The following is a 24,380-nucleotide window of genomic DNA, read 5'->3' as shown; positions in this document are numbered from 1 at the left end:
AATGGACTCAGCTTTACCAATTATTAATAGTCAAGGAGACTTATAACCGATATTTCAAGACAATATTCATTTGCAGTAAAAGAGAAAATATTAGCGTTAAAAAAAAGCATTTAATTTTAAACATATAAAGAATTGACAGCTATGCTAAAAAAAAAAATTTAAAAAAAATGCAGGGAGCGTCCAAGGTCATCATCAGCATGCGTTACGCTAAATTAAAAACGAAGCAATTAAATAGTTCCCTAAAGTTTTCTACTGTAAATAAAGTTTTCCAAAATTTCAACATAATTTCTTAATTTAATTAGTTTTTATTTGTATTTTATTTTTTAATTAAAAGTGAAGGAGTTCCCAGTGTTTGAGCTTTTCATTAGGGTTCGTTCATAAAAGGTTTCAAAATATGTTTGCAGACAGCAAATTAAAAATAAAAAAAATAGTCTGTAGATGTTCTAAATGTCTTTGAGACAAGTAATAACTGTAAGTATCTTACAAATCCTAATGAAAACCCTCAATTTTGCTATGTTCACAAGCATTCCACGCTCAGCTTTATCGGCCTACAGATTCATAAAAAGGCCGATCGGTCTCTCCGTAAAGATACAAATCTCAAAATTTAGTTCTGCTTACGGGCACTTCTCTCTTCCCTGCACTGTGCAGGAAATAAGATTGTTGCTAACATGAACTGCAGTTGGCATTGGTGTTTTTTTGTTTTTGTTTTTTAATAATAATTGCCAGAATGGTGGAACGAGTCCCAAAAAACAGTGAGAATATCTTTTAAGTGGGCAACACTCAAAACGAGTCATTGCTTTTGTTTTCTTGGCCTGTCATGCGTGCACATCGAAATAAAGGCAATGCTTACTTTTAGTTTGACTTCATTAGAGACTATGGATGGTCTGCATGTGGCCCGCAAAAAGAAAAACAACAAAACAACAACCTCTGGTGTGCTTTTGAGAACCACACCATTTTTTTTATGTACACCAGCTGTCCGTCCTGAAAGGGTACGCACAAGTGTGAAGTTGAACATACCGCCAATGCTTGCAAGCATGCTTCTATCGGCCGTTCTGCCGCCTCGCTTGAGGACAAGCAGCACCTGTTGCTTCGCACTGACAAAACTTTTATTTGTACTGGTCAGACTAGCTGACCGTCCCCGCCGCAGTTTGCTGCCTCCGCTCTCCGTTATGACAAACGGCAACACAGCAAGCGGCAGTAATTAGCTTAAGCCTGCGCGCGTTAAATGTCCTTTCCTCAACTTTGAAAGGCTCACTTGGTGACGTCAACTCTTCTGTTTCATCCACAAGCGTATACACACTACCTCTTTAGGGATCAGACAAGCACGAGACTCTCCTTTTCAAAGTAATAACACGTCAGTTCACATTCGCTAATATAAACACCCAGACCTAAACAAACCACGCGCGTTCAGTTGTACCGCACGTCTGCAATTGTGCAGCAGCTCAGAGATGAATTGTCCTGAAGAAGTAAACACTTAAGAAATTCACGTGCTGCCCAAGTGTGCCATGGAGGCGGAGGCTGAGCTCAGAGAGGAGGGCGCCATGCCACTTGGCACTTCCCAGGATTAAGTTTATTCCGGGAACGAGAACCTTACACTTTCCTTCTATTCTATCTTGGCATCTCACTGCTGCCTTATCCCCTTTCGCGCGCACACGAAACACCCCGATAAATAACGTAACTGAATTACTATTTGTTGATCCACTCTTTGTCACTTTGTACTCGGTGAACCAGAAACTCAATAGCAAACTAATGCAGAGTTCCAGTCTCTTACAGTGCAACTAAACAAAGTAGTTCTCTGGTCTCGAACATCATTTTTTTTTTCAGTTTGACCTGTTGGGTATGTACACAAAGTCGGCTGCGGTATTAATATTTCCAAACTGGGGAAATCTCCAAAGGGGATACTGGATTACACGCTACAAGATCAAATCAGGTTTGAGGGCCATTATGGTTAATTTAAGAAAAGGTTTTACTGGGACAACTAGAGCACTGCCAAATTGACACGCACGTGAAAAAGGAAGACTGTCGAGTTGAGGCTTTTATAGGAAGCAGGAAGGCCCTACAATTATGAACAATACCTTGATTTATATTATTAACTCATTCCAAGCCAAAAACATGTAAATACGTTTTTAATACTTTGCACTTCACTCCCAAAGACGTATTTACACGTTTTTGGGTTGGAATGAGTTAATAGGTATCGTCTCTAAAAGGCTTTATTTCAGGTGCATCCACTGACTCAAAGGAAGGGGAAGCAGTTTGGGCAGAGGGTCTCGGAGGCATCAGGAAGGAAGGAAGAAGATTTCACTGAAACCACGACAAGATCTTGGTAGCCAGTTGGGATGATCTGACTGTACTCGCGTGTCCATACATACAATTTAATTTACCTACAGAAAGAGACAATATGGAGTAATCTTGCAGCTAAGGCTTCAACTTGTTTGGGAAGACTTTTCACAAGGTTTTGGAGTAGGTTTAGTTGCGAATATTCATCCTGCAAAGTGTGTGAAATGGTTGAGATCTGGGCTCTTGACAGGCCAAAATCAACCAATCATACTTTTATGAAATTAGCTTTGTGTACTGGGGCACAGTCATGATGGACCAGAAAATGGCCATCCCAAAGTTAGCATAGAATTGTCTGAAAAGGTTTAGGGAAGATAAAAAAAAAATAAAAAAAATTCTAACAAACTTCCATTTAACTGAAAGTTGTGTCCACTGAGCGTATATTAGGTGGAAATGGGGTACATGCACACCGACGCAAAAACCCAGCTGTCCCCATGGAGGTTAAAGTTAGCATTGGTGTCAAAATGATCTATTTACGTAAGCGTTGCGCATCATTTTGCGCCGAGCAAAAACGTTGGCCACAAGCAGCTCCGTTGGCACTGTTAGAAGCAAGCAACACATTCAGGATCTTCCAGTGGCTTCACACTATTCCATTCATCTGTGAAAGCCGCCATTCAAATACAGTGAAGGAGCAGCCAAAAAAATAAGTCAAGTTGAAGATAGCACAGAAACATGGATGGATGGTCTATTTTTTTAGCCGATAATGTCCCGTATTGGTTTTCTGATTTGACATTTTTTAACTCATTTGCTCCCAATAACGTGTAAATACGTTTTTTTTAATGTAAGTGTCCCAAAGACGTATTTATACTTTTTTTTGGTTTTGTTTTGTTTTTTATGCTAGAGCATACAGAAGGCTTTGATGCAGCCTCTCAACTGCAAAGAATGGTTGCAGAAATAGTAGTTATTACACAAACGGCCAGCAGGTGGCAGCAGAACAAAGGAGATCAACCAGGGCCATCTAGAAAAAAAGCTCAATTACTTACAATTTTAAATAGATTTGTGAAAACTGATGAAGCTTAGCTCTCTTCTAATGCTAATTGCTGCGAAACGGAAACAGATAGAAACATACTTTTTTTTTCCTGATGAAATCTTTGTTTTGATACGTTCCATGCTTTTATAGCAATTGAACACAATATTCTGTGGGCCTTGCAAAATCAGTCAAAATCCAGTAAAACAACCGGGCGCGAACGGAACTGCTTCTGTGAAAATGGCTGCGAGTGAATGAGTTAAACACCCTACCAAAAAGTTATGACGGGTGCCAAAAAATTTGATTAACACCACTTTACAACCGATGCAGCCATGTGCTGTGTCAGGTTGGCGCAGTACTGTCTCCTATAGCTAGACAGATACACTGCGGCCCATTCCCATTGATTGGTCGACATAAAACTAAAAAAATTCCACCTTGCACAACCAGAGCAGGATGGAAATCAACAAGGTATACACTTTAGCAAATTGAAATTGTGGCTAATGATTCATTAACAACCTCACATAAGACCTGCAAGTTGAGTAGTTTATACCTACAATCCCCCATCTCAAGATTTCAAATCACATGTTGAAAGCATTTGCTAGGGATACAATATGACATTACACTCACTCCCACCATCACTAGCTAACTCCTGCTAACTTTATATTTAGCAAATACAGTACTAATATGAAGACTAGGCTGAGTAGCATGAACACAAATCAGATCGCCGCTCCCGACTGCATGCGGCGATGGGTTGCCCACCTTCTTTCAGGCTATGATAGACATGTCGATCATGATCCATCCTCACTCCTGCCTTGTCCATGTCGTCGCCCATTGGAGGAGAGCCCAACGGGGAGTGTTCAAAGGACAGGCAATGGTTGGTGTCCAGCATAATCATTTAGAACGGAGATTAGTTAGTTTGTGGTAGTGGCAAACATTTAACTCAAAGGCCGCATTCCTCTTCTTTGATTTGACAAAATAGTCCAGTTGTCCAAAATGTTCCGTAGAAGTCCAGAGCAAGCCAGGGAAGAGCTGTAAAAATGAATAGGAGGAAGGCTGCCTCTCCTCTTTTCAATGCGTCGCTTGTGGATCAGTATAATCGATTGGTCTGCCTCAGCGTCTCACGCCTTCTTTCCCACTCTCTTCTCCGCAGTGGCGGCCGGCGAGTCACGACAGCGCTGCGATGTGAATTTCCCCCCCCCCCCCACTTGAAGGATGTTGAAAGAAATCCACAGGGTCGAGTCGTGGCCAGGAAAAACAAGCCGTGGGAGGAAGTGGAACAGAGGCCAGTGGCAGAGGAAGAGAGGACAGCACTTCAGCGGAGCAGTGCCCAGCGAGACTTCTGCTGTGGTTGCAGCTCCTCCTGTAGCTCGAGCGAGCACGTACACTCGCACGCAGTCATGCGCGCGCGCGCGCACAAAGGCAGGGAGTGTTGCCGATAAAGTTCTCCCGCTCAGCTGTTGCCATTCATTCAATGCTACAGGCAAAGGCAAGGCAGCCGCTTACATACTAACGGCGCTTTCAGAGCAAAGTCCATTTAGCTGTCAAACTTGGATGACATCACAGATGTGATAAATCAGGCACTTATTTTACTGCTCAGTGCTGTATTTGTAGATTTTTGTCGAACTGGAGAGGAACTAGTATAGAATGTGGAAGCCGATGTTTCCTGGTCTTGTTAAAAAGTGACTTGCATTCCAGTTCCACCAACAAAGAGGCCGGTGGGTCGTGCTGGAGGCTGACGGTAAATTGCCCACCGAATATCCCCCCCCCCCCCCCCCCCAACTCTGTTTTAAATAGCATGACCAGCTGGCAGTAAGGGGGGCCGTATTCAGTGTAGGATCACCTGTGCACTCACGGGCTAAGGTTACTTTCAGGAAAACATACACACAAACTTTAAAACCCAATATTCTTAGAATGAATAAATGAAACAAAAAATTGCTTCTACAGTATTTTATATTCACCATTTAGATGCAGCACAGAGCAGTCTGTGAATAACTAAAACATGTAACACACCCAGACATAACCAACCAGTACAGTAGACCACTTATATCACAAAGGTGACTCATAACATCCTCATGGCACAAGAAAACAGCCCTTCACCCAGAACAAACAGTTGGACTAGAATAACTCACACGGACTCAATGATTGAAGTCCAGCTGCTCACAGTCTGACTGATTCACAGTCTGGACAGCAGATATACAAACGGATGACAACACACGTCGGGACGAGGGAGTAGCTGTGTGGGCGCAGTAATATAAACAACACAGTCCTCATCGATTATGTCACACATAAATGGATTTTTACAAAGTCTGTGTCGTGGGGATTATTGCCATCATTATCTCAACCTAGGTCAGGGGTCAGCAACCTGTCCTGTCAAAAAGAGTCATTTTAGGCCAAATAAATAACCAAATGTGTCTGGAGCCGCAAAACATTTGAAGATCGCGATGAAGGAAACAGTGTTAGTCTAATGTACTGACAGCCAAAGAACTAATTAGAGCTACACCACCACAATACAAAAATAGGAGAGCAGTATCAAATCATTTGACATTCATTTTCTTATAACTTTAATTTTTTCACCTTTTTTATTTTTGGGTGTGGAATTGTTTCATTTTTAGACATTTCCCTAAAATTCCTGACATTTTTGCCATTTTTATGGACATATTGTGGCCATTTTCTGCTACTCTATTTCACCCCTTTTTTTAAAATACATTTTTTTTAAATACATTTCTTCATTAAGGTTTTTTTTTTTTGACATTTTATAGTTACTTTTTGAACATTTTCTTTTCTGCGCCTTTTTTTATTATTTTTTTTAAATTAAATACATTTTCTGACCCTTTTTTTTTTTTTTTTTTTTGACAATTCCAAAAATATTTTATGGTAATTTTCTGCCTTTGTTTTTGAAAATTTTAGGTTACTTTGTAAACATTTTATTTTCTACCTTTTTTTTATTTAGTTTTTTAAATTAAATTCTCTCACATTTTTGGCAATTTAACGGACATTTCATGGCAAACTTCTGCTTTTCCTCTTCCTTTTTGGACATGTTATCATTTTTTTTGCACCTTTTTAGGTCATTAAAAAATGGGGATGGACATTTTTGGAATTTTTTTTCTTAATCTAAATCCATTTATTTGAAGAATATTTTATCTAAAAAAAAATATAAAATATGTGAAAAAATAAATCAATTCTACTCATTTTTTGAAGATCCACAGAGAGCCACAGGAGAGGGACTAAAGAGCCACATGTGGCTCCAGAGCCCCAGGTTGCAGACCCCTGACCTAGGTAATGCAACATCCCATTCCAGCATCTTCAATTGTTCAGCTATAATTATATATCACGACCCTAAATTGCCCCTATTTGAGATCTACTTATTCTGCATTGTCATTTCTACTTCTACAAAGTAAACAGCCATTATTATATAATTAAATTAAAATCTGCAAAAGACTGTTGGCCGCAGTAAGGAGATGCAAAGTGAAGAGGAATGGTTAAGAGCTAAAGAGGAAAGGGTTAGCAAACGCTAGCATGTGTGTTTAATTTGTTATTTCTCGGCAGATGTCCTTAAATGTTAATGTTACACTAAACTCAAAGACAAGGCGATGACGAATCTGCTCGATTAAAAAAGGCACCAGCAGTTCTCGTTCTCCTCCTTTGTTTGTGCTTGTTTATGTCGCTCTTATTTAGGGTTCAATCCCATGTGGATTCCTCGGCTTCTCATGGAACTGTTTGCGAGGGGAAAACCAAAACAAGTCAGAGAAGCAATGATTAGAGTAACAATGATTTGAGTCCTTACTGTGCAGTTCGGAAAAAAAAAAAAATTTCAGCTGCATTTATATGCAGTTTCAAGAAAATAAAAGTGCCAATATTTACAGTTGGCTACGGCAAGAGCTATCATAGTTCAGACGTTGAGAACATTCCATGAAATATATTTGGCCTTGGTCATTCTTATCAGGCTCTTTATTTACCCTTCACTGAAAGACGTTTTTTTTTTTTTTTTTTAATAAATAAATAAACGTAAAACTCTTGGCTTTATGCAAGCAGAAATACTGCACTTCCTGATTCGTAAATGAACAGCAATGCCGCCCCCACAACTTTCAAAAGGTCATTATAACCTGAACCACTCGGGAGGCAAGTCTTACGAATAACTGCATCTGAACATTGGAAATAATAAATCGTGGTTATACTTTGCAGAAATCAATTCAAAAGTAGACTTCAATAAAAAAACACGGAGAAACAACCTAATACTACAACTTAGTGTGTAGAGGGATAAGTGACTCATTGCATTGTAATTCCTGGGCAAACAGTCAATGGTTGATAAGATTAGGTATCATGGAACCGTAAACTATTTTGAACAGGGTTACACATTATTCTTTTTTGCCCACAACTTCCTGTCCAATTCCCAAGTTTTACAATCACTATAAAGAAAGATTCCGGTAAAATAGCCAAACCAACTCATCAAGTAATCACAAACAAACAAGACCGAGCAAGCCCGCTTCAACCCAACTGTACACGGAACCCTAAAGGGGATAGCGTCAGAAATAAAACGGTCGGACTGAGAACGTCTGTCCATAAATAGCAGAGGATCATGTTTTCCTTTGGCCTGCAGAGGATAGTTTATCCTTGCAGTGACTATCAGTGAAGATGAGAAGAAATATATTTATATGAAATATTTCTCAGGCTACAGCGGAATCTTGGTTCCAATGACCAGTCATGGCGGCTGTTTAGGTGCATGTGAGTCCACGTAACAACCCTGAGGAATTTTGAATATGCCGTAAATGAGTTGACAATTGCACTAAACAGAGGGCAGAAATCCGGGGGATAATCCATCAAAGCGTTCCTATGAGAGTGGTCATGAGAGCGGTTAAAGGGATACTTGACTTATTGAGCCTATTTCAGCAGCAAAAAGTTAGTATTTTGCGTGTAATTCTATTTGCTGTCGAACGAAGATGACATCACTTGTGCTGAGGAAGTAGGCAATGACCAATCATGACCCAGTCGACAGACCAAACCCAACCGAGGACCTCAAAATAAACTCCTGACTTAAGTGATGAAGAATGCTAATGGCAAAATGCAAATATAAAAAAATGAAAAGAGTAAATTCAAATAAATGAACTCAAAAACAATTAACGGCGCCAAAACACTAAGCAAGTCAAGTGTCAGTCTACCTTCAGTCACACCAGCTATTAACATTCCAGCAGAGAAAACAGACGGTGTTTTTTCTCCTTTATTTCCTGGTTCTCCCTCTCTGGATCTGCTGTGGAATTTATTTACCACAAGTGTTTGTATTTGGCTGTGACCCAGCACATCAAGTTTGGGATTTCTTATTGTTGATCTACTAACATTTCTGGACTAAGCCTGAAAAATTTAGAGCTTGTACACACCAGGCAGTCAACTATACTACTTGGGACTCAGTAAAAGTTTTCTAACCAGGATGACTCACACAAGAGAACGTGCCTGCCGAGCCGTCGTCAGATGCAGAATATACACTCGTGTCATAGTCTAATAAGACACTCAAATGTAAACTGAGCAACAGAAAGGGTGCACTTAATCACTTAGTGTACTCACTCAATGTTTGTACTGGAAAAGGTGAACGACTTGTGCATTTGCAAATGGCGCCAAGTGAATCCAAAGAGATCAGATGATTGCAATAATTCCCATACAGCCATACATTTTCCTTACTGCTTTCCTCAGGGGAAAAAAAATGGAATTCTGGTTCTGGAAATCCCGACTCCCTCATTGCCAATGTACGATTTATTGCAGGTTTTCATCCAACAAGACACTCTTATTGAAGTCACTTTTCATTCAATTATTACTAGGGCTATCCAAATCAAATTGTTAACTCTGGAGATTAATTTATATTCTTCAAAGTGTTAAAAAAAATTAACTCAGTTAACTCAATTTTATTAACTTCCTGCGGCGGCCTTGAGCCTCAGCTCACATCTGGAGCCAAACTTGGAAGGATTCAGTGGTGGGAAGATGGATTACAGGCAGTTTTACTTTGTTTTTCTTGCTTGACGCTTGTTAGAGAATGGTAAACACTTTACAAATCCAAATTCAAATAGATTAGTTGTACGTTTTTGGCGGATCATTCATCTACTCATGCATCCATGATTTGTAATGCTTATTCCTCACGAGTGTCGCGAGCATGCTGGAGCCAATCCCGGATGTTTTTGGGCATCTAAAAGCAAATGATTTTACGTCAATTCCCATATTCTAAATCTAAAGTAAATATATATTACTAGCTTTGTAGAACATAGTAGTAGAAACGTGATTAAATTGCGATTAATCGCGATTGATTACGGAATATTCCGCGATTAATTACATTTTTTATTTATTTTTTTATCATTTGACAGCACTTAACTATTACTAAGAAATCAACCAATAAATGCTGTGAACCATTACTCAGAAGATTTTTGGAAGCTCACTGATATAAAAATGCAGGATTTTATAATGATGGTGGGATTTGTGAGTGTAGATGCTCTACTAGCTGGCAAATTAGATTTTCTTACCTACTCTTGGACCCTTAGGAAAACAAACAAATAAATAAATAAATAAATAAAATCAATCTTGGATGAGCTAAATGTGAACATGTTCAAATAAAACTGTGACCAGTGTTCTGTGCACAAAAATATCTGTGGTGGATGAACAAGAAAAAGTCCAAAGTATCCCAGTGGTATACAATTACACAAAGAACACTTAGCAATTGTAGCCACCTGAGTGCTGGTCATTTTTGTTGGGTCTTGGAAAGTTTCAAGGGTTTCTTTTAGTTGCGCCCTCCACTTTGTCACATCTCGTCCATAGACGCAGTCCAACTGAGGTCTAAATTGTACACTGTTGAAGGACACTGCAGAGGTCTATAAAAGCACTAGCGCTGAATGAAATCCAGAGGCGTAGGCCAGCTGGCAGCTGCTCCTACGTAATAACATGACCCTTCGCTGGACACCAGGACGGGCTGAGGAAGACTAAGCTGTTGTGAGCACATGGGAAATTCTGAAACAAAGACAGAACGTCTGCAAGAAATCGAGAAGGGTTGCGTTTCGACGATGGCGAGTTAGTCACAAGCTGTTACATAATTCCGACGTCTGAAAGTCATTTTCGTTGTACCAATCCCCCTAACCTCCTGCCCTACTTGCAGAGGAACTTTGATTGTGATTTTCCCTCTACCAGGAGTTTCCGATTCTGTCCCACTAAAAAGGTTCGAGAAAAGATGGCAACCAATTAGCGCCACTGCGAGAACTAAAAAGTACCTTTCATCTGTTTTGAGAGAGGTTTTAGGCCTGACAAAGTCTCTTTGAGATAACGTATGTGTGTATTCTTTGTCTATTAGCGCCGTCCAAGTTGCTGTGAGCAGTAATGTAGTCGTCTTCCTAGTTCTATTCCTGCACTTAACATCTCATAAAAAAAACTGCACACTGACTTATTTCACTGAACCCAATGACCAGATCATAATTAGACACAGACCTTTAATGCTGGCACACATTTCTATTTTTTGTGTGTTAAAGGTAAACTATTAAGTTATAGTGCAACCTCTAAGGTCAAACATGAGCCATTACTGTTATGGTTTGGGTCTTTGCTTTGTCATGATTTCTGTTTTAGTTTGGTTTGGTCTTCGTTTCATGTCTCCTTGTTGTCTTTGAGCTCATCATCCCAGTCCCCTCGTCTTCCAATCAGCACCCTCGGCCCCTTGTGTCATGTCCAGGCGTTTGTCATCGTCTAATTAGTCTGCTCCCATTTAGTTCCATCGTTCCTCGCACTCGATGTTGGATCATTCGTTTGCGTCACTGAGTTTCCGTCATTCGTCTCTGGTTAATCTAGTATGTTTTTGTTTGCTACTTTGTAACTGATTTTTGATCTTTTTGTTAACTGACAAGTTATTCCGTGTCCCTTGCTTGCCTCTTTGCTTATGTCTTTGGAAATAAAATCCCTTTTTTTTTTTTTTCCCCCTAACACCCGTAGGCCTGCCACAAACTTTGACATTACTGAACACTGGTTGACCCTTTATTTCTTCAGACATCGTTTTCTTATTAACTTTAATGATTAATGTGAAACGCACACACTAATTCTTTTATCCAAAATGTGTACTTCCCCTGTAGTCTCCCATGACATTACCAATGGCAGTGGTGCATAAGTATTGCAAAAAAGCCACAAGCGAAGGTAAGATTTGTGTTTCACTCAGAGGGCTGGTTTCAGTTCAAACACTATTTCCATGGGTCCCCAAAACGTTTCCTAAAACTGGGTTAATAAAGTTTTTTTTTTTTTATTAAAAACACTTATTGTTTTGTATGCACCTAAAAATGCATCATTTAAAAAAAAAGAAAATTGTGTTACGGGATTTGTGGATGAGCTCACCCACTAAAATAAGACAGACCACCAGTCAGAGATGTTGAAATGCTGCTGAGGTGTGGCCCAACATTTTTAAGCTTGCTGATATTTATCTTTTTAAATACTTGCCCAGACAAGCGGTTGCACAAATGATCAAGAACCGTAGGTGTTATATAGCTAATAATAACTTTTGTTGTCGCTGTTAAGACTTCTACACGTTTTCATGGCTACTTGCACCAAATGATGCCGCATGATTTAACGCTTTGTAAACCGACAAGGCGTATATTGAAAGTGTATGTATGTGAGTGTGTGTGTTATTCCTCAGCGGCATGAGTGGGCTTGCGTCTGTGGGTGTGCGTTCGCCAGAGCTCCTGTTGCTAGGAGCAGACCTCACGATTGCGCCGCTGATATGCTGCGTTTCTCAAGCTGCAGGCAACAGATCTGATTTGGGCTCGTCCCTCACTTTTCATTATCTAACAGGATTTTTTGTATTTTTTTTTAGACCGCAAATCAAAGTGTGCTGAAGTATGTGTACAGTAAGGGTGCAAAAGGGCTTGTTGAAATACGACACTGTCAGGACAGGAAGGCTAGCAAAGCCTGTAGGTGCATGTCCGTGTTGCAAATGTGACGAGATATGAAGCAGCCGAGGGTGATGGTGCAAGTCTTGTGTGTGTTGGTGATGGGATGCTGTTGCATAAATATGTACATTTTTCGTACAACAATGTAGCTCTTGCCACATATTACGCTTCTAACTGCAGTTGTTCAAGTTCATTTGGCATTTTTTACATATTGGCTACGTTTACATGCAGTCAATAACCATGTAAACGTGCACGATTACGCTCTTATTCCGTTTTCTAAAAACTCGAATATCGGGTCATATAAATGCAATCAAAGTGCCGCCTATGAAGTGTTCTGCGCATGCTCTATTTGTGCGGCGGCCATCTTACGCTGCCGCTCGCTGAACATGCTCAATTTGAACACATTGATTTCGCTGTGGCGTTTTAAACATTATTTTGTATCTCTACGGTGGAAATGCAGAAACGCATGAAAGATGTCGCAAATCACCAGAAACACACAAGCAAAAGTAAACAAAAACGGCGAAATACAGTGACGCAGGGCAGAACTACACTTTTGGAGCGAGGAGGCAACAGTACTTTATTTACTCATTTGCTCCCAAAAACGTCTAAATATGTTCTATTTTAAATGTATCCCAAATACGTATTATACGTACTTTTATTATTTTTTAAATGCTAGAGCATACAGAAGGCTTTGATGCAGCCTCTCAACTGCAGAGAAAAGGTGAAAAAATTATAATTACAAAAACCGCCAGCAGAGTATAATAGATCAACCAGGGCCATGATGAAAACAAGCCGTTTCCCCACAATTCTAAGCAGAGTTGTGGATAATGATGAAATACTTAGCTATATTCTATTGCTAATTGCTGCAAATCAGAAACAGATAATGAAATAAGAGACTCTAATCTTTCTTTTGGCATGTTCCATGTTTTTATAGCAATAGAACACAATATTCTGTGGGCCTTGCAAAATCAGTCAAAATCAATTAAAACAGCCGAGAGCGAAGGGCGCAGCTTCAATGAAAATGGCTGGGAGTGAATGAGTGACATGATTATAGTGTCTTTAATTGACTGTAAAAAGGTAAAAGTGCAAATGACGTGTAATGACGTCCGTGTGTCGCAGTTTAAATTGAGATATTTATGCGTTGAGGTCGTACAAGATTTTGGTAGGATTCCAAATTATATGAGCTCAGGGGTGTTTCAATTTCAGATGTTGCACTGTGTAGATTATGACTTCACCTCAAACACGGCATCTGGAATGGTTTGCTGCAGGAATGTTTGCATTTAAAACCGTCACTAAATCTTTTTAGCAGTCACAGCCTAACGCTGGTCTCGATTCATGCAACTCGTGACATTTTTGCCACGCTAAATCATCCTTTGTCAAGATATGAAACTATTTTTCCAAGCTCATTCTTCCCTCTGCAGTCTTACGGAGTTGCCGTGTGGGTCTCCGCTATTGGCAGCCTCCCCACCTGTTACATAACAAAGTTTCCCTAAAATGACGACTGCTCCCGTCCAGGCTACGAATCTCACTGACGAATCTAACGCACTTCAGACTCCAGCGTGTTGTTGTTTGCAAATTTAATGTGTGAGGATGAAGAGCACTTAGGCGTCCTATAATCAGCCCTCATTACATAACATCTCCATGTCGGCTGGACCTATCTATTGTCATTATGCAAAAGGGTGGGGAGAAGGGATGCGATCTGTATCGGTCTTTGTTTACATGCCAGGATGATGTGGGCAAACACTGGTGGAATTTCAACATCAAGTCCTTTACGCGTTTTGGCAGAGAACCTCTGCACATTATATTAAGGATCCAAAATGAAATGCTTGGCCTTCTTTAATGCACTGGTGGCACATGGGGGGGGGAAATAAAATAAAATACAGATTACAGCACTGCCTGCATTGTAAAACGGAACAATCTGTTCTGAGGGAGACATTTCAATTTGTATGTAGTAGTATGAAAATAGTAGCCACAAAAAAAAAAGAAAAAAAAATCTATATATTCATTCTTAACTCTTTGACCGCCAAAAACGTTTAATAACGTTTAGTAAAATCACGATGTATGCTGCCATAAACGTTAAGTGACGTCAACTACTTTTTTTTATTTTTATTTTTTTAAATATATCAGTGGTCAGTGCAACGTCCAAGTGCAGCCAGGTCAATGAGTTGTGAAATCCAAAACACCCACTAACTATGGCCAGCAGATGGCAGCGGTAGCCGCTCGGGCCCTAACTAGAGCTGCAAATTACAATGAAACATGGCACAATCTGACGAAATACAACGTTTTCAAGGCTGACGTGAATGATCAAAGCCTTTGTAACATTAAACCTAATTTGATGGAGCGTCACTAAACAAAAAATATTAGTATCAAAGTCACTGTTGTGGAGAAAATTTATCTTTTCAATTTTCGCTCAATGTCACTCAAATGACCTATTTTCAAATTGTGATTACTAAAGAACGAACAAGGTAGAAACATACTTTTTTTCTAATGAAAGAATGGAATGCGATCTTTCATGTAGTACCCATGTTGTTTATGTAGCAAAAAAAAACAAAAAACATTCTGTTTGCTTCGAAAAATGAGTTAAAATGCTCGAAATCCGCTGGCATTGTTTTTTTTTTTGTTTTTTTTCAATAACGTGTGGCAGTAAAAGAGTTAAAGAAAACAACAACAACAGCAGAACAAAACGCAAAGTCATTATTCTAACAATGTATGCATGCAAGCATCCTCACCACACCCGCACTCAGCAACCTGATTCAAATTAGATTCTGCTAAGTGACTTTTCCGGCACTGCCATCCCATCATTTCAAAGACAAAATAACCGCCATAAACATTACCTGACAGGATAGTCATATCCCTCTGGACCATCCCGAAAGGAAGCGTCACCCTCCGGGAGATATTAGCGCCTCATACTTCCGAATTAGGCCGAGTAAACAACGTGCAGAGAGAGCCAAAAAACAAAAAAAAATCGGTGCACAACTGCAACAGCAGAGCTGCAGAAAAGTCACTTTAAACGGAGCAAGTCCACAGGTTGCACCTCACATTCCCTTTCTGTGGACTGTCTACAAGTGAGTGCATGCCCCGGCAGAGAGGGCGTGTGTAGATTGTAGTCGATGACAAGCTCCACCAAATCAGTTTTCATCTCAAGAGCTTCAACTTTTTTTTTTTTTTTACAATTCTAACTTTGCACTGTCATCACAAAGGGAGATAAAAACAATTATTTGGTTGTCCAAGCCTAGTCTTTTCTTGACTTTCATACATTCTTGCTTGTCATTTTCCTTCTGCTCCCTGTTATGCAAGAAGTGACATTTCAGACACCCCGCCCCTCTTCTCCTCCTGCACGTCCTTCTTATAGCTTTTCCTGTTGCGGCGCGCAGTCCTACACACTCAAAACCTCCTTAAACTTGCTAACTATTATCATGTTGTCATCACAGCATAGCAAAAGTGTTAACAGGAAATTGGATTTTTTTTTCCAGCTCACAAACACACACATGACCTACACATGTTCCTGATCCTCTTCCTGAAAAACATGTCACCATGCACACACAATAAATCTCCCTGACTGTTTATTACTGAGGAAGGAACCTTGTGCAATGAATGCTATTGCATAACTAGGCGTGAGATAAACACTTTGATCAACTTTACGGGGGCATTCCACATCGTCTCCCAGCCAACGCTACAGTACGCGTGCGCACATGCCGCCTTCAAGCGCCTTCGATCGTGATTACTTGCTGCAACACGTCTGCTTTGCGCTGCTAGAATGAAGTAATAGGCCAATGAGAGTAGAGGGTGATCAAAACTGGGAGTGGTACCCCGAGGGAGGCTATTTGTGTGGCCGTGGGACATTTTCTTTGATACGATGTGGTGAAAATGTTTATGAAATGTCTCAATCGACTGCAATCACAGCTCAAAAGTTGACCAAATTCCGAGTAGTCGTAATTGTGGATGGATCCGCTACAGTTGGAACTCCCAAAATGTGGTAACTCATTTACTGATCTGGCCTTACTTAACCCCAATGCCCAGTGACAAATGACTTCAATGTGTCTCCACACATTTGGCAATGTTAACTCTTTGACCTGCAAAAACGTTTAAATAGCGACTAGAAAAAGTCCAAGTGCAGCGCTGCCTGGTCAATGGGTTATGGAATCAAAAACACTCCATAACGATGGTCAGCAGATGGCAGCATTGTATCTCTTTTCAATGGGCTGCCGGTGTATGAAATTACAATGAAACATGACGGGATCCGATGAAATAGAACGTTTTCCAGGATGACGTGAACGATCAAAGCCTTTGTCATATTCACGTTTTTTGATAACGTGTGGCAGTAAAAGAGTTTTAATCTAAAAGAGTTGCAACCACGCTGTAGAGATGCCAAAATTAATCAATCAACAATCTGTTCCAGCTATTATGGTCGTTTTAAGCAATATCAGAGAGAATGACGTTAAACACAAGACAGTGCTGGGATGTCTCAGTCAAAAGTCTATCCATTTTAAGAGAAGATCTATCCTAAGACATGTCAATTAGGTACAGTGAGGCTGCGTCTTTTCTCATTTCATTCCGATGACCTCACTCTTGCACTCACATAAAGCTTGTCCCTCGTCTTTAAACAACCTCCATGCTGAGGTAAACTGTCCGCTGACAAATGAACAAGATGTACAAACCTAGACATTTATCTCTTGGTTCTGGCAGGAGTCTTTTTTTTTTCTTCTTTTTTTTTTTCCCCCCAAACTTTCTATTTTACCTCAACATTTTACATGTTACCTCTAACATTAAATACCCAACACATAGAAAATCACTTACTTATTCTACAGGAGTTTTATATAACATTTTATCATTATTGGCTGTCACACAACTGTAAATAAAAGTTAACCATGGAAAAATCAAATTAAAATCCATACAAATGAGTCACATACAACAAAAAACAAAAAGCCACAGGAAACACAAACACCAACTCTGGAATTTCTCCTTTAGCTGCTTACTGAGCTGAAGTCTCACGAGATTTCTTCAACAATTTTCTTTTTTTGTGTCGATAACTCACCGTTCTTGCGTTCCTGCAGCCGCAGCTCGTTCGGAGCAGGCTGCAGGGAAAGCTCCTGAAGCTCGCTGGTCACTGCCTCGCTTTGCGGGCTGTGGGTCAAGACCCCCGCGACTTCCATACTGTCGGCTTGTGGCTGCAGCATTGCCAGCAGGGGTGGCAAAGAGACCTGCAGCAAAATACACGATGTTGAAATTATACACTTCTATGCTGTTCACGGCATATTAATACTGCCTAAATAACGTCAAACGGCACTATGAATATGTTTAAAAATGTACATATGTGCCTGATAATATCGGCCTAGCAGGAGATGGACTAAGCATAAACGTTACACTAATAGAGAGGGGCCATATTTCTAGCTGGGAACGTGAAGCAGGTATAGAACAGATGTCCAATGGCCTCTTCCCTCACAAAAATGACGTGTGACAAAATACGTCGCTGAGAATGTCGCTGGCGCAGCGGCGACGTGCGGCTTTATAGCTCATGTCAAAAACAGAACGTCAGATTACGCTACAAATTTGTCATGAAAACTTGTTACCCTTGAGATGATTGCCGAGGACGTGAAGCCTCTTAATCTAATCTTCCGTTTTGAAAAAGGAAAACAGGCTGAGTGACAGGATGGCACACGTCCAATTTGTGGCCAAAAAAAAATATGCAGACCCACTATGTTGTTGTGTGTTGATGTGGGGATTCCTGAACAGTGCGCCTGAAAACAAACACGCGGCCCCCCTACTGTCTCACAATCAAACGCCAGCGCAAACATTTAAATTGTAGCCACACTATTATGCTCAAGCTACAGTGACAGTACTGTCATGATGGATTTAAATCTTCAAAAGTATTCCTGACCAGTACAGTGGGTTGAGTAGTTAGCAAATCCGCCCCACAATCAAAAGGTCCTGATCCAAAACAATGAATAAAAACAATGGAAAAACACACGATTGTGAATATGCAAAGGGACCGAACCACAAGTATGCGGGAGGTCGACTATTTCTGTTCCTGCACACACCCAAACAGATGCCTGAACATCGCCGACGAGTAGACATAAGCAAAGACAAGTGCAGCAACATATTTTCAATTTCAGGCAACGAGATAAGGAGTAAGCTTGCAGCTTGCTGAGTCACGAGCGGGAATCAGGCTTACCAGATTCACTTTATCTTAAAAGGGTGTGTGCGCTCCCATCCCAGCAGGTCACAGCTGTTGAAGAATATCAAAGAGAGAGAGAGAGAGAGAAAAAAAAAAGCATTAAGTCAATAATCTTGTCAACTATGTGCGATACATTACTGGGCGTCCATCAAGTGCATTTATAATGTAGCAAATATATTACAAAAACACAAATCTGTGAAAAATAAATTTGGTTGTTCACTCATCCCGTAATCCAACACTGTTCCTGCCTCCATAAAATTCTTGTGCCATGCACAAATTGACGAATGTGATGGTGAATGTCTTCCACATCAACATAGTTTTGCCGAGCCCATATATGCCATTCTGTTTCAATAATCCATGATACATTTTGTAGGCCTAACATTATTATTATTTTTTTCATAGACATTTTCAATTCCTTTAATTGCCATTTTCTTTTCTTGGGGATTGCTTATGAATGATCTATAATGTTGGGGAAAAAAACATGTCAGAAAATGTTTTAGTTAAATTTTAGTAACTATTCTTCATCATCATAATTGTTTATGCATACATATGAATTGGATATACTGTACATTATTCCTTAGTAAGCTGTTTATTGTACTGCACTCATTCAAGAGCTGCTTGTAAGTTGACACTCATCAATTGCTTTTGTCGTCGTACAGAGACTGAAAAAAAAAAAAAGTTATTTCAGACATCATTTTTCAAGCATCATAGCTGTGCTAAATAGTTTCCAAAGGTTAGCCAACAAAACTGTGCTAACAGTCCACGTTGCCGGAGGCCTGCTCACAGTTGTCACTGGCGAACAGCAAGCAAGCAAGCAAGCCTACAGCTGTCAACTGACCAAAACAGAAACACAAGCTATGCTATTGTTAGCTTGCGCGGGTGGGAGTTAACCCCAGCTAACCAAAAAACAAAACAGGCATTAGCGCACACAACTCGTTTGTTACATCAATATAACGTCTATACACGTGGGGGGGAAACAACAACAACAACAACAACGTCTAATGACGGAACCGGTTAGGCGTCCATGCTCGCGACGCTAATCCAGCCCAAGCTAGCAAAAGCACTATTAGCATGCAGTGCTCACCACTCATTGCCACTAATTCCTAGCCAACTCCCGGCTAACTGTTTACGTCTATCACGCTGTGGTTTCCGTAAATGGCGTGCTTGTTATCGCCGTAGCTGCGGTTGATCAAATAAGTCATTACGCTTACTTATCATGCTCGCCAGTAGCGTGTTTTTGTCTACGAAGATACAGCTCGGACAACCCCGGCCGCTGCCACTTCCTGGTGATGACAAAGGAAAGTTTAACCGGAAAACGCTCTTCTACGTGGTGGCACGCTTCAAAACGTCTCTCCCGTCAAATTGCCGTCTCACTCCTATGTGATTATTTCATTCTATTGGCATGAACACACATTTTCCACGATGTACTAATAACTATATTGAATTTTACTAAAACTGTAGCGCGGTTAACTCGATTTGAACGCAAGTGGACGACAGACGACATTGCCACAAAAGTATTTGCTTCCATCTAGTGTAACATAAATGTATTGCAGGTACTGAAGTCTATTCCAGGTAATCAAATGACGGTGCAATGTTGCCTCCAGAAAAATGTAGCAAAAAAATAAATTGTTAAATAACCAAATAAATAAATAAATAACGTAAAAAGAAAAACAGTGTTATGTTAAGAAACACATTATTTTTTAACTTACAATAACATTGTATCACACAATGCTATTACATACTAATTGCATGTATGCAAATGATTGGCCACTATTGAAACCAGATTTTCATAATTCTGCTACATTTTTTTTTATGACAAGTGATGGATTTTTTCTGAGGAATGACGACACCAACAAATGCATTTTACCGTGACACCGGTAACTACAACTAGGCCAGGTGAAGAGGTTCAAATGTCATTTCATTTCTTCCGGTTTCCCCTGTCAATATTTCGAGCTACCCAAGTCAGCCAGTCAGCAGGAGCACCGCTGCGAAGCTACGACGATGTCGGAGCAGGAGTCCCTGAGGTGCTCCAGTGGCCGAAACCGCGGAGGCGTACAGAGGGTGGAAGGCAAACTGCGAGCCAGCGTAGAAAAGGGGGATTACTATGAAGCACACCAAATGTATAGGACGTTATTTTTTAGGTAAGAATTCACTATATCGTTCTAATTTGAAGTTGGTAGCTTCTCGAGGCCTGCTGTGGTCCAGATCTCTCCGTCAAACTTGGTTGTAGCATGCACGAAATCCGATTGGGTGAAATTCACCACGGTCCCGCCTCCACACGACTGTCCGGCCGTTTGTTTGGACAGCGGAAGTGTCAATTAACCCCGGTCTTAAAAAAGGGGCTGCTAACGAATTGCTGGCTAGCATTGTTGCTACATGTTTAGGAAATAATTAAGTTTCAGTTCGGCCTACCTCCACAATACAGTAAAAATGTAAAAAAAACAAACAAACAAACAAAACGACGTGTTTAAAAATGCTATATGTTGAGATCAGTCGCGCCTAATAAGCTATTTGCGATTATTCTCCAGATGTGTTAGAAGCTAGCCAGCTAGCCGTCCGGATTGTCTTAACTTGACCTATCTAATATGTGTGCATGTGTATACAGTTTACATATTGATAGTCACACAACTGAATTACAGATGCAGTTTATTGATGGTCATTTTAGCTGACAAACCGATAGAGAAGCAGCCTATTATGCAGTTAACTTCTCCCTATTGACGCAAACGATTTCATTGCCATTTTTAGATTTACAGTAATTCACGAAAGACAACCACATCCCTCTTCTCTGTTAAAGAAGCGCCTCCTGTCTTTAATGAAGTGCATTTGTCAACCATTCTACTCTTGAGCTTGTTATAATACTGTTCATGCCCAACATATTTGTAAAGCTGACTCTCGCCTGTCATCAGGTATATGTCACAGGCAAAACATAGTGAAGCCAGGGAGCTGATGTACAATGGCGCCTTACTCTTCTTCAGCTACAACCAGGTAAATTAATATTCAACTACCGGTATTATATTTGACCAGAACTGGAACAAGTGGGCCCTGGCCACCATTATACAGAAATTTGGGATTTTAGTGCTGACATTTTAATACGCTATTGTTTGCTGTGCAGCAAAACAGTGCAGCAGATCTTTCCATGCTGGTGCTCGAGGTGCTGGAGAAGTCAGAGAGCAGAGTGGAAGAGGATATATTAGGTGAGTGTTCACCTGACGCGTTGAATCAAGACATTCCGTGCCGGTGTGTTCGGTCGTCGGTGACGCCTTGCTGTGTTTGTTGAGCAGAAAGCCTGGCCAAGCTGTTCAGCCACATGGATCAGAACTCACCGGAAAGAGTAGCCTTTGTGTCCAGAGCCTTGAAATGGTCCACGGGAGGGTCTGGAAAATTGGGGAATCCGAAGCTACACCAGCTGCTGGCTGTCACCTTGTGGAAAGGTATTTCAGGCATAAAAACCTAAACGAGAATATCAACTGAAATCTTATTTATTTTTTTTCTAGAGCAAAACTATAGTGAATCTCGTTACCACTTCCTGCATTCGTATGACGGGGAGGGCTGTGCCCAGATGCTGGTGGAGTATTCATCCTCCCGAGGTTTCCGCAGCGAGGTCGACATGTTTGTGGCCCAGGCAGTCCTACAGTCAGTGCACTTGCACAATATAGTATAGTTAAAGTCACAGTTGCAAGATTTATTTATTTTTTTCTCCAAACACTTTTGCTCTGACAGGTTCCTCTGCCTAAAGAACAAAAACAGCGCTTCCGTTGTGTTCAGCACGTACACAGAGAAACACCCGTCCATAGAGCGGGGTCCCCCGTTTGTTCAGCCCCTTCTTAACTTTATCTGGTTTCTGCTGCTGGCAGTGGATGGGTGAGAAAATGCAGAAAATGCATATTTACATATATATATATATATATATATATATATATATATATATATATATATATATATAAATAAAAAAGGTTGTGTCTTAAAGTCTTCATTTTATTGTTTTTGTGTGTGTGTGTTTTTCAGGGGTAAATTAACAGTTTTCACAGTGTTATGTGAGCAATATCAACCTTCCCTGAAGAGGGATCCCATGTATAATGAGGTGAGCGCGAATTTCAGAATTCTTCCTTTAAAGTAAGAATTCCGACTTTATTCTCAGAATTCCGATTTTTATGACTTCCCCCAACCATTCATAGTTCTGTCACAAAGTCAGAATTTGCACTTTAAAGTCAGAATTCCGAGATTAAAGTGATATAGTTAGAATTATGAGATTAGTCAGAATTCTCACTTTAAAGTATTCTGAGATTTACGTCAGAATTCTTCCTTTAAAATGAGAATTCTGACTTTAGTCTCAGAATTCTGACTTTGTGACGTTCCCCCAACAATTCATAGCTCTGTCACAAAGTCAGAATTCTGAGACTAAAGTGATAGTTAGAATTCTGAGATTAGTCAGATTTCTTTAAAGTCAGAATTCTGAGATTAAAGTTAAAATTCTCTTTAAAAGTGAGAATTCTGACTTTATTCTCAGAATTCTGACTTTGTGACTTCCCCCAACAATTTTTTACCTCTTTCATAAAGTCAGAAATCTCAGATTAAAGTGATAGTCAGAATTCTGAGATTAAAGTGAAAATTCTCATTTTTAATTACGAAGTCTGTGATTAAAGTCAGAATTCTCACTTTACTTTTTTACAAATTCACTGCATCTCAAAAGTGTTTCTCGTGTCTTGTCTCCTCTCTGGACATCTGAAGTACCTTGACAGAATAGGACAGCTTTTCTTCGGCGTTCCCCCCAAACAATCTCCGTCATACGGCGGCCTGCTAGGTGAGTGAGCCGAGACGGCGCCTCGTCGTTTGTAAACTCTCCTTAACGGGTGTTTGGCGTCTGCGCAGGAAACTTACTCAACAGCCTGATGGGAGCGGGTGAGGACGACGACGGCGTGGAGGAGGCGCAGGAAGACAGCAGCCCCATCGAGCTGGATTGAGCCGAAAGAGCAAAAGAACTCACGCGTGCACAAACATACAAACATACACAAAAGGGGAAGACCACGCCACCTCTACCACGAGGGGGTGGAGGTAAGGTAGTTGTTACCGTGCCTTCCCCTCAATAATTTCAGCCATCCAGTTCTCAAACATACCCGCCCGGCTGCAGTCCAATATTTGATTTAATCATTACTTTTTGTTCACGCTTGGACTCTGCTGTTCAGAGCCTTGGTTTTGATGCACTTGACAGCATTGTAGACGAGACGTTTCCTCCTTTACAGTGTTGCGTTCTTACATAGTCACCGTGGGGTGGCGATGTATTCCCGTTGTTAGCATTTCTCTGCACATTTTCCCCCCTCACCCTTAATTCAGCTGTCTTAAGTCGTAATTTAAATTTGCCTGTTGTAGTCAAGAGCACTTCTCAGTTTCTCATCAGCTTGAACATGCCTCTCATCAACATTGTTCCAAAAACATGAATGCTAGGTAAACTGAAGACTGGTTGTTTGTCTTTATTATATATATACCCTGCGCGACTGGCTGGCGACCAGTCCTGGCCCTGCCACAGTTGGGATAGGATCCAGAGAAAATGGATAGTCATTCAGTTTAACGAGGCAATTGTAAACTACTTTTCTTTAGCCTTTTAAAAAGATATAAAACTTCAACTAAGGCTACCAAATCTAGAATGTAAAATATTTGTTAACAGTATTGTGCGGGAAAAAGCATTGTGTGTGTGTGTGTGTTTTTTTTGTTTTTTTTTGTTTGTTTGTTTTTTGCAGTGGAAGCAAATTAATAGTTGAACGGCTTAAAGAACACCATTTCCAAAGAGGTTTGTTGGTTGTCATACAGCTACCGTTTTATAAAAACAATTTGTCTTCACAGTTTTCATGCGTTTGAAATGTGTAAGAGTGTTTTTAGGAAACCTGACAGCGGAGTCATTCTATTTGATTTTTATTTGATTTTTTTCTCCAACATGGAAGAGGGGCGTTTGGCTTTTCCATGATACACTAACAGAGTCAATAAACTACCATTGCGAGGATTGAGACTGACGTGAAAC

General features: G+C 40.4%; 2 protein-coding genes across 9 annotated transcripts in view; one reads left to right on the top strand and one right to left on the bottom strand.

Moving 5' to 3' along the window:
- The window catches only part of mrtfab (myocardin related transcription factor Ab), a 34,995-nt gene extending 14,354 nt beyond the window's left edge, over window positions 1-20,641 (bottom strand). The window contains exons 1-4 of one of the 7 annotated variants that reach the window (XM_077502829.1): window positions 20,235-20,641; window positions 19,579-19,650; window positions 18,365-18,418; window positions 17,228-17,393 (exon numbers count right to left, since the gene is read on the bottom strand). In XM_077502829.1, the coding sequence (XP_077358955.1) occupies window positions 17,228-17,369 (142 nt within the window). In that variant the 5' untranslated portion in view covers window positions 17,370-17,393; window positions 18,365-18,418; window positions 19,579-19,650; window positions 20,235-20,641. Of the gene's footprint in view, window positions 1-4,060; window positions 4,739-15,026; window positions 15,252-17,227; window positions 17,394-18,364; window positions 18,419-19,451; window positions 19,880-20,234 lie in introns of those variants that run through there. The other 6 variants (XM_077502831.1, XM_077502830.1, XM_077502832.1 and 3 more) reach the window with 6 other exon arrangements.
- Window positions 19,408-24,379, top strand: get4 (guided entry of tail-anchored proteins factor 4). Of its 2 annotated transcripts, XM_077502849.1 has the most exons (10): window positions 19,408-19,939; window positions 20,321-20,508; window positions 21,274-21,352; window positions 21,480-21,561; window positions 21,649-21,798; window positions 21,862-22,000; window positions 22,088-22,228; window positions 22,373-22,448; window positions 23,096-23,168; window positions 23,237-24,379. In XM_077502849.1, exons 2-10 carry the CDS (start codon window positions 20,369-20,371, stop codon window positions 23,326-23,328), a joined length of 972 nt encoding a protein of 323 aa, XP_077358975.1. In that variant the 5' UTR covers window positions 19,408-19,939; window positions 20,321-20,368; the 3' UTR covers window positions 23,329-24,379. The 2 variants fall into 2 exon arrangements, with proteins under 2 accessions (XP_077358975.1, XP_077358976.1); XM_077502850.1 differs by lacking the exons at window positions 19,408-19,939; window positions 20,321-20,508 and adding an exon at window positions 20,711-20,799.
- The last annotated feature ends 1 nt before the right edge of the window (window position 24,380 follows it).

Source organism: Festucalex cinctus, chromosome 17 (genome assembly GCF_051991245.1).
Source record: "Festucalex cinctus isolate MCC-2025b chromosome 17, RoL_Fcin_1.0, whole genome shotgun sequence".
Lineage (NCBI taxonomy): Eukaryota > Metazoa > Chordata > Actinopteri > Syngnathiformes > Syngnathidae > Festucalex > Festucalex cinctus.
The sequence above is the reverse complement of the archived record's forward strand: the minus strand, read 5'-3'. Positions and strand labels throughout refer to the sequence as shown.